The 10,793-nt window shown below is 34.8% G+C and overlaps 1 protein-coding gene across 1 annotated transcript in view; it reads right to left on the reverse strand.

Annotated features, from left to right (window-relative positions):
* Positions 1 to 10,787, reverse strand: part of LOC113232244 — a 15,571-nt gene extending 4,784 nt beyond the window's left edge. Inside the window, exons 1-7 of the mRNA XM_026466907.1 lie at positions 10,659 to 10,787; positions 9,718 to 9,871; positions 8,046 to 8,148; positions 7,120 to 7,267; positions 5,338 to 5,488; positions 3,386 to 3,482; positions 2,788 to 2,911 (exon numbers count right to left, since the gene is read on the reverse strand). Coding sequence (XP_026322692.1) covers positions 2,788 to 2,911; positions 3,386 to 3,482; positions 5,338 to 5,488; positions 7,120 to 7,267; positions 8,046 to 8,148; positions 9,718 to 9,761 — 667 coding nt within the window. The 5' untranslated portion in view covers positions 9,762 to 9,871; positions 10,659 to 10,787. The remainder of the gene's footprint in view (positions 1 to 2,787; positions 2,912 to 3,385; positions 3,483 to 5,337; positions 5,489 to 7,119; positions 7,268 to 8,045; positions 8,149 to 9,717; positions 9,872 to 10,658) is intronic.
* Positions 10,788 to 10,793: the final 6 nt, after the last annotated feature.

Genomic DNA, 10,793 nt, shown 5'->3' on the forward strand with positions numbered 1-10,793 from the left:
GTGCGTTTATCTGTTGCGTCTGGCAAATGTCTGTTATTTCCTTTGATAGGCCTGGTTTGTATTGTAAAGAATGGTATCTTCGTCTGGCGTCGTAGTGTACTTAAGTTTTTTCCTGTGTCGTTATCTATGGAATCTGGCCATGTTGGTGGTTGTTCCTTAACTATATTTAAATTCCATTATACTCGTAGATTAAACGTAGAGTATTTTTAATTTTTAATTTAGTTTTTCTAATGAGTTCAAAATAAAAGTAGGTTGGATTGAAGCTGCAGGAAAATCGAAAGATTGGTTTTCTTCTTGCTATTTCTGACTTTGTTTAAATTTCCATAGCAAATGCATTTAAAAAATAAATAAAACAAAATCGGCTTTATATTACATGTGCATGCATACAAAATAAATTAGAAACAATTATAGGAAATTACATAAATCCTTCCTAAAAAAAAACAACATAATTTAATTTATTAAATTAGTTGATGGTTCGAGTTTACTCTTGACAATGACAGCTTCACCAACCCGTGGTAAAGTATAATGGAAAACTGACACTGGCGACGATCGCCATATTTTTTGGCGGCCTAGTGGCCGCCATTAAGAAAATAATAATAATTTACATTAATATATTAATTTAATAATACACCAGTACCAGTGTAGGTATATAATGAAAAATTAAATATTTTTGTAATATTAAAAACAGCCACATGGTTTCTAACTATCGATTAGGTAGAACCACATCCCTCGTTGAGTAGCGTCAGTTTAAGGTTAATAAGGTTAACAATTCACTGAGCGGTTTCAATCCGCGCCCGCCGGTGCTGCTAGACAGCGGTTTTATTTCAATACTCACGACCCTGCAAGATTGTGCGGGCACGTAGCCGCCGCGGTTGCGGACACGAAACCGTTGCGATTGCGGAAAGGACCGCGAAGTTAGCGGGAGTTAATCGCAAGTCGCGCGGTTTAACATTGCGCCTGAACCGACCACCTAAGTGCGCGGGCGACGACGGCCACCAAGCGCGTAGGTGATCGCGTCCTGCGCGGTTCTACTAGTACCCCATCGCGGCAACCGCGAGCAACCGTCACCGCTACAGGCGTAAAACGCGCCGTGAAATGTGCTACTAATTTTACATATTCAACTACACTCCCGGACACATAAATCGAGCCATCTTGCATTTTTATTTTTCAAGTGCCAGAATAAAATTTGTTTTATTATCATAGAAGAAAGAGTTTTTGCCGATTTCGCAAATTCAAATTTTCAACAAAACCTTTTGAAAATGATGTTTAGTACACCAGTTTCAAACTTGAATTAGTTATTGATCAATCAAACATTATTTAAGCTAACGACATTTAATACTGACAATGCAAAGTGGCTCGATATATGTGTCCGGGAGTATATTACATTCTACAGATGCCGCGGTCCTGCGGCAGACGCGGGTGAAACCCGCTTTGTGAGTTTTTAGTGTAACGAAAATGAGTTTCAGCGCCATCTAACGTGTAATAGTTAGCTTTTATATACTAGTAGTATTTTTACTAAAACGCCACCTGATGGTGAATGACTGAACCAGGATGAAAAAAATACTGAAATATTTTAACATAACTCTTACTCAAGTGACTGTAAGTTTAATTTTGTTAAACTTTAAAATTGTGTTACGTCGTTTTCACGTTTTAGGCCCTGCCATATCAAAATCTTTAAGTTATAACAATAGAGCGTAAAGTTTGAATTGCACACAAGCTAAAAAGTGGCGACATCGGTACCCGATCTTACATAGCGTCATTATACTATATAATCTACCCTTTTTTCCTGTATCTATGGCCTCATCTGTAAAAATAAGCAATTCAAAAAAGTTACTCCATGACTAACTTTTTTTAGAATTTGCTACATTTTTAAGAAATTCCATTTAAGTTTTATTATATTTTCAGTTTCATAATTATTTGTTATCTTTATAAGATAAATAATTACCATTAACTATTGAGCGTTTTTTGAAAATTTTAGTACGAGTTCCCAATCTTTAAAGTATTGTTGATAAATTATTGGCATGAATGTTATTGCAATTTTTAAATAGAGTTTTAATCATTTTAATAATTTTATAGACAGAAAATCGTAAAATAACTTTTAAATAGTGCCAAATTTGACTTTAATGCAATCAATGAAAATGTACGAATACAAGATACGTTCAAATTATTTTTAACCGACTTCAAAAAAGGAGGTTCTCAATTCGACTGTATGTTCTTTTTTTTGTATTTATGTTACGCGATAACTCCGGTATTTGTGAACTGATTTTCATGATTCTTTTTTTGTTGGAAAGGGGGTACTTCCATAGTGGTCCCATTTCATTTTGAAGAAAATCATCCACCTCGAAGGGTGGCTGTTCACACATGAAGATTCACTTTTATAAATAGCGCCTAACTTTAATTTAGGAGCAATTACTTTAGTGGTTGATTTTGCTATTTCTTCCATTCAAGGCGTTTTTCTCTCAATATACTTTGAGTAGTGTCGTAGTGAGAACCTATTTTCATTATCTCCAGTGTCAAGTCCTGTATAGTGGCGAACTAGGGGATATTTCAAGGACTCTGTACTGAGATTATATCAAATTACAAACTCACCTTATTAATTTCAATTTCAATGTAATTTTGTCGGACGACAAAATTAAAAGTCACGCCTTAAATTAGGTCACGATATGAATTTAAACAATTTAGTTCTACCACGTCAAGTGAATTGCAAGGAACTTGGCTGGCTGGCTTATAAGCTCATAGCAGGCCCCCTGGACAGTTATAATTGCAAGTTAATGGCTTTATACTTACCTATAAGTTCAAGTCTGGCCTCACACACTTTTTCATAAGTCGTCGGAATGATTTTATTTGTATCCAAAAAGTAAGCAGTTGTTGCTATAAAGCATTTGAATTCTCCATGCAACGAATGTACTGGCTTAAATTAAAAAAAAAAAGATAAGTTAGTTAATAATTATTAAGCTGGGCGTCACACGGCTATGCCACACGAAGTATCTTAAATGCCATAGATAGAAAACTTTACTGAAAGAAATCTTCATTTAGATTTTTAACAATCGCCTGTCTGGACCGGGAATCGAACTCGCTAAATGTGAAAAAACAAGCACCAGTTATTTTACTAAACTGATCGAAAGTCTCAACCATAAGGATTATTTTCTTCTAAACACCATAGCATTTTAAATAAAAGAAAGACCATAGACATTTAATTTGAAATTTTGTTCAGGCAAGTGAAGATTCAATGATGAAGGCAGTTTACTATATTTAATTACATATAAAGTTCTGACAGCCTGGTATTTATAATTTATAGAATTTCTTATTTTAAAATTACATAATTGGATGTGATCGTTTGACACGTTTATTTTATGTTATGGATTAATTTAAAATTAATACTTACAATAACGGCAATGGCGTAAGAAGGGTATACGAAATATAAGGTCAAATTTACTTCCAAAACTTTGGTGTTACTTGTGCTATTTGTATCTCTTTCACACCTGAAAAAGAATACAATGCCATTAAATAGAATTTATTTATTATTTGTTTCATCACCCAGACCCGAGACAATACAGTAAAATTCGTTTTCTACATTGACCCGGCTGGGGATCGAACCCGGGATCTCGGTGATGGCGATACCATGAAAACCGCTACGCAAGCCACTCGACCACGGAGATCTTTTATTTTAAATGCAAATTTAGGACTTTAAAACATAAAAAAATATGAAAATCTTTGGCACTTTTCTAAAGCATAAACACTACCTTAGGAGTCGATCTACCCCAGCTGGAATTCAAAATTTTCCCGTACTAATAAGGACATTTTGCTTATGTCGTACGACAGAGACACTGGCATAGTACATATGTTGTATAAGTACACGTGTCCTATTTAGTTCAGTTGATATAATAAAACAAAAAAACATTAGTATATGTAAAGTACCTATTGAATACAAAAAGATTTTCTTGTATTTCGAGGTAAATTTGTGTTTTTTTTCCTATCGTCAAAATTTTTAGCAATCGTGTTTTCACACCTCATAGTAATGAATTTTACTATATATATTTTTCCAAAGCCATTGATTCAACACTTTGACTGTTATGCGGAGGCAACCAAATCCATTTGAGGTCGTATAGACTCAAGTAAACTCTAAAAGTAAAGTCGGTTACAGCGACAGACCAGCACATGCCTCAAATTGATTCGTGGCAACACGATGATACAAAGTCATCTGCGGTCAGCTGCCACGTTGTGGAATACCTCGCTCTTATCAACTCATTCAAGTCTTTTTGATAGGCTCAGGTGTTCTCTGAGATGAAGAATTGCTTTGAGACATAGTCTTATTTTCTATAATACTTATGGAAACAGAAATAAATATAAAAAATATATAAGAAATATGCAAAATAACGCTGCGACGCACCGAGAAGCGAGAAAAACTGTATTGCTAAATCAAATGCATTTTGGGCAGTATATAACCAAAAATAGAGACGGTGTAAGGGCCATCCTACTCTGGCAACTCATCAGGCAAATACGCCTTATATCACTTTTAAATATCAACTCTCGTTTGCGCTGAAATCACAAATTAGAAAGCTGAAATAGTACAGCGCCAACAACTGACCTGTGTGTACGTCTCTGTATATTCCAAAAATAGTCTGTATTTATTGTAATAAAGATAACATCTCTAACTATGGGGGGCTGTTCCATTCGGTGGTGTGGGAAAAACAGCAAAACATCTAATTACAAAACAAACGGAATCACATTGCATCGGTAATTAAATATGTATTTTGCGATTTTAGTCAATTATAGCAAAGCTCAAGTGGTCGCATTCGGGCTGGCCAATCGGAGCGCAGTTGTCACTGTAATAATTTGGCAGAATAGTTTTCAAACAAATTAAATGACATTTCGTCCCTATTTCTGGTTATATACTCGATGATTTTAGGTATTTATTATTAAATAACAGTCTTACAAAAAATATACGATACACCTAAAGATTTTTCGATTGTTATTGAATGTGCTAATTTGCTACACGATAGTATGTACTTTACTCGATCATATAAAATCCAGAACACGGGTTAAAATAAAAGTATGAAACGAATTATTTAAGATTAAAATATCAAACATCATTTCCATGTGGAGTTTTGGTTTTCAACTAGAGTTGTTAAATTCACTTTTATCCCAAAACCTGAAAATTGCACAACGGCTTAACGACATCCGTCAGTTGTCATCGGACTTTTGTCAACGTCCGATCTGTGTGAAGTTTTTCCGCCTGTGTTTATGTAACAATATATTAATTTTCTGCGCGCGGCCTTCAACACACTTCGTCTCTAAAACACTTTGAAATACCTCGCCTTAAACTTAAAAACTCACCAAAATTTATAAAAATTGGTATTAGCATTTGAAATCTTCACCGTTATTGTGCTGTCCTCTTTAATTGTAAAGCTAAAAGCTGGTTTCTCAATTTCACATCCAGTGTTGTCGTCCTTCATTTTAAAGAGCAGCATGTTTTCTGGTGTCTCTTCTGAAAATTAAGTTTATTATTTTTACTCTACTGTACCTGTTAATATGAAATTACAATACAATAGTTTTGTAGCTCAAAATATGTGAAATTCGAGATTATACTATTGTTGAATGTAAAATTTGATTCTCTAGGAGTCAGTACAACCGTCATTAGGATATAGTAAGAAACAATTAAAATATATCTTCTTATTATATATACATACTTATTATATATATATATATACGCATTGTTAATAATTATTTTTCGATTCAATTACGACTTGTGTTCCGTTACGTAATGACACGACCGGTCCTGAGCGCAGCGAGTTACCTCTGTGTGCACTCTTGCAGTGTTCGGAAGACGAAATACGCATTTGCTGAATATGTTTGTTCTGTTCCGTTGTTCCTGTGCACGTGTTCTTTGTGTTGTATGTGTTATGTCTATATGTCTGTGGCTATATCTATTCATGACTTGAAATTGTTTATCATAGACCACATACATACTTTTTTATTTCTTCCGTGTTGTTTATTGTGTATCAGATTGTCTGTTTACCTACTTTTTGTTTTATTTAATGTACATTTAGGGGACTGTGGGTTTATTTATAAGTTAATTTTAAAATATGTATTTTTTTATATGTGTGTAACTGTTTGTCCCTCAATAAAAAAGAAGAAAAAAAAATCTACTTACAAAATGAGAGAATCTTTTTGTCAGCAAGTTCTGGACCATCGAGTATATAACCAGAAATAGAGACGAAATGTCATTTAATTTATTTAAAACCTATTCTTCGTTGAGTAATGAATTAGCAGGTTGATTAAATGTGATTCCGTTTGTTTTGTAATTCGATGTTTTGTTGTTTTTCCCACACCACCGAATAGAACAGCACGGCATTGTTAGAGATATTATCTTTAATACAATAAATACAGAATATTTTTGTATATACGGAGACGTATATACAAAAATATTCTGTTCGTTGGCGCTTTACTATTTCAGCTTTTTAATTTGTGATTTCAGCTTAAACGAGAGTTGATATTTGAAAGTGATATAAGGCCCATTTGCCTGATGAATTACCAGGGATGGATGGCCGTTATTTCATCTCTATTTCTGGTTATATACTCGATGTTCTGGACAAAGCAATCCTTATTCAAAAGTACGAAATTATTTTTCCCTTTCATATTTCGCAAGTAGGAAATGGCTTAGATCTCTGTTATAAAGTTTAACCTATGATTATTTGATTTTTAAATTTTATTAATCTATCACGGCAAGTGAGTAATTCGTTTTTCATCGATTCTGAAAAACTTATCGAGGTTTTCGCGATTGTTACACATAGGAAATGAAACTATTTTTCCGGATTTAAATCGCGTATATTTGTTTTTTCAAACAAACCGACGTATCGGGCCTTTTACAGGTCCCATAGTCAACCGTGACCATGTCCGTGACACATATACGCGATTTAAATCCGGAAAAATAGTTTCATTTCCTCTGAAAAACTTTTTTGTTAATACACTACTTATTGTATTAACAGATAATTAACCTAAAGGCGAATACAGTTACATGGTTATTAATACTTCTTATGATTGTTTATTTCCTTAACACTTTTGATTTTACAATAAGAGTAACCGGAGTCTCCTTTTAAGGATATAAGAATAACTTACCAACAATATGGACTGCTGCCTTCCATTCTATTTTTGAATAAGACGCGTTATCATAAACATATAAATTATTTTTATGTATCTGAGCGTCTTTCCGCGTAAGCAGGGTACAATTCCATGGCGTGTTATTTCCATATAAATGTTTGGTATGCTGTAACAAGGTAAGTAATAGATTTATTCAAGAAACGAAAACAAAATTTTTCGATCAAACTGGACTTGGGGAAAAAAACATTGATTTCTGATATTACATACGTGTATCTCTATTCAGTGAACATAAAACTATTAAAGTCTTGGTTGAAATTTGAATACCGATAGGAATAGGACTGGAAAACCAATATACGTCGAGTATATAACCAGAAATAGAGACGAAATAAAGGCCTTATATCACTTTTAAATGTCAACTCTCGTTTGCACTGAAATCACAAATTAGAAAGCTGAAATTGTACAGCGTCAACAACTGACCTGAGTGTACGTCTCCGTACATTCCAAAAATATTCTGTATTTATTGTAATAAATATAATATTTCTAACTGTGGGGGGCTGTTCCATTCGGTGGCGTGGGAAAAACAGCAAAACATCTAATTACAAAACAAACGGAATCACATTTCATCGGCAATTAAATATTAAATATGTAATTTTTAAATTGTCCTCCATTATAGCAAAGTTCAAGTTAAACTGGTCGATTTGAAGTGAAACAATTGTCGACACCCGTCAATAGTTTCGAATTCGAGCTGGTCAACCGGAACGCAGTTGTCACCGTAATGATTTGGCGGAATGGTTTTCAAACAAATTCAATTATATTTCGTGTTATTTCTGGTTATACGTATACTCGATGCCAATATAAAACCAATATTAAAGTTGAAGATGGAGCTAATATTTGGACTCGTTATATTTAGATCGTTGAAATTATGTTATATACAAAATACTTACTACAATAGCTATAGCTTCTTTTGGATTTTCGTATTCTGAAAAATCTGCTTTACTGAAAAATACCTTAGGATTTTCACCTTCTTTGTCTATAATGTTTTGACACCTGAAACGTATTAACGTACATTATTATTATTTTACGTAAGTAAAATCCTGTAAAGGATAACATATTCACCACTGTCAACCCCTTTATACGTCACACTATTGGGCGTGGGTCTTCTCTCAGGCGAGGGTTTAGGCTATAGTCCCCCACGCTGGCCCAATGCGGGTTGAACACTTTAAATGTTTTCCGAGTGTTGTGAACCTTTTTCGACGTGCAGATTTCATCACAATGTCTTCCTTCACCGAAAAGCTCACAGTGAATTTCATATAAATTCCGAAAAACTCAGAGGTGCAAGCCCGGATCCGAACCCAAGGTCCCGTTGCTTGAGAAGCAGTAGGTCTAGATCCTGTAGTAGTATTCGTCCAGGGAAATACTTCTGCCGCTAAGCAGTAATGTCAGCATTACTGTGTTCGGGTTTTAAAGGGTAAGGGTGCTGGTGAAATTACAGGCACATGACTCTTGTCAAAGTCTCAGGGTGACTGGCGCAGTGGCAGTGTCTCCCAGATTTTTGCGATTTAAGGCTCTGAGTGGCACTGCAACTGTTATGGACAGGCGTGTAGCTTCACCGTCAGTTGATATTATAAAAAAAAAGTCAAATCATTGAGCTACCACAGTTATGTACAGGATGGTGTCTAACATAAGAGGCACCAAAAACCTATCTGATATTGAAAATACGTTACCTAGTAAGTAAACCGACATCAATAACTGTTTTTTAAATAAATAGAATTATCCAAAATTTTAACGTTAACAGTCGATACAACCTCAAAAGGCTTTGATTGATTCGGCATAACAGTGACAGTGTTAAATTAATCACCTTGGAAAAATATATAGTACAATTGAAGATATACGATCCGTAAAAAATATTTGACTTAATTAAAAATTAAAATTATTTTATTTAAATAATATATTGACTTACAATTATATGGACGTCGGGTCCGCGCTAAAAAGTGTTCGAACTTATAGGGCGTTAAAATCGTATACAGAGCGTCATTCACGCTTTAGTCTTCGTTTGTTCGAATGACAGCGAAGCAAGCAAAATTAGACAGTACTGCGATGACATTACAATTTAAATCTAACGTTTTAGCTTTTTCATATTCCTTTACATGTCACTACGTTTAAATAGGTTGACTTGGGACATTTTTTTCGTGGTTTTTGTATTGGACCCGTCGTCCATTTATTTGTAAGTCAATGTTCACGATAGAAAAAAAAATACAAAGTTAACTCGAAAATTTACAAGAAAACAGCTGAACACAATAGTTACTGTACATACTAAATAGAATACGTATAGTGTACGATATACATTTGTCAAACGGCTGTCATTACGTTTGTAAAAATAATCGGAAATATTTCCAGCGTTCCTGCCTCTCGGCTCGCGCAATAGAACCGATTCAATACAAGAAAAACTTGAATTCGGCCGGCTAGTATCGACTCATAAACGCTCCCATACATTTAATGTGACATTTATAGAAAGGCTTTCGTTGACCTACTTTAGGAGGTAGCAATAAGGTCACAGATAACGACACAAGTAAGCTTTGACACTGGCTTTGGTTAAAATAAGAGACGAAAACTTACCAAAAATGATCCACTTTGTCATAGTCCCCAGAAATCTTGACCATTAACGGTCCCTCCTTGACGGTGATGTTCGCACTGGTGTCATAAAAATCGCCGCTGTCGTTTGTTTTTATTTTGAACAGAATCGCATTTTCCAGACTCGGTCTACTCTCCACTGTAACGTAATCTTTATTAATTGACGATTTTTTTCTGAATAGACGAGTTTCGAGATTTAGTGTCTAAAAACCCACCCTATATGATTCGAGAGGGTTACCTATCAGTAGTCTGAAATTACATTTTCCAATATTTTTTCTTTTAAACCTACCTTAACCTAACCTAACCTAATTGTGTCTTGTAATGAAAATTCAAACAAACGCTATTTCGGAAAAAAAATCGAGTTTGTGATAGGTTACCATTCGAGAGATATAGAAATAAATTAATTAAGAAAGAAATTGGCAAAATTAGTGTATTGTCGTCTTCGTTTTCTTAACTTTTAACTTTTATTCTGGTTGTGGATTAATAGTTCGACATAATTGTATTAAGCACCAGAATACAATCGATTATATTAAATACCGTGAGAAGACTGGTCGGTCGCGATCGCTTGGATCCGTAAGCTACTGGTCACCAGGCGACAGGCGACCAGGAATGCGACCACCAGTCGCTGTTGCCAGTCGCCGTGGTCATCAACATCGGAATGCTACCTTAAGAGTTCGTCGTCAACAAACGGAACGTTCAGAATGAACGGAGCTAGCCTCACTTGCTAGCCACGCCCAGAATTTCGCGAGACGCGGTCGCTTGTTTTGCTCAGGGCTCGATATGAATTCATAGTAATCGCAGTCGCCGATCGCCATGGTCGCCAACATCGGAATTCTACCTTTACGAAAGAAATGCTTACCTATGAAATAAAGATAATTTGAGTTTCAATTTAGTTTCATAGTACTACAGGATATGTTGATACATACCTGGTAAGGTGCTATTTGCTTCATATTGCAGTTCTACAAGGATAACGGTAGATTTATAATTTGAAAATTTAGTTTTGCATTCGACCGTCGACTCATCTGTGTATTTGGGGTTTATTATACCATCCAAAGAAACTT

The sequence above is a fragment of the Hyposmocoma kahamanoa genome, unplaced genomic scaffold (assembly GCF_003589595.1).
Source record: "Hyposmocoma kahamanoa isolate Upper Pololo Valley unplaced genomic scaffold, ASM358959v1 67, whole genome shotgun sequence".
Taxonomy (NCBI): domain Eukaryota; kingdom Metazoa; phylum Arthropoda; class Insecta; order Lepidoptera; family Cosmopterigidae; genus Hyposmocoma; species Hyposmocoma kahamanoa.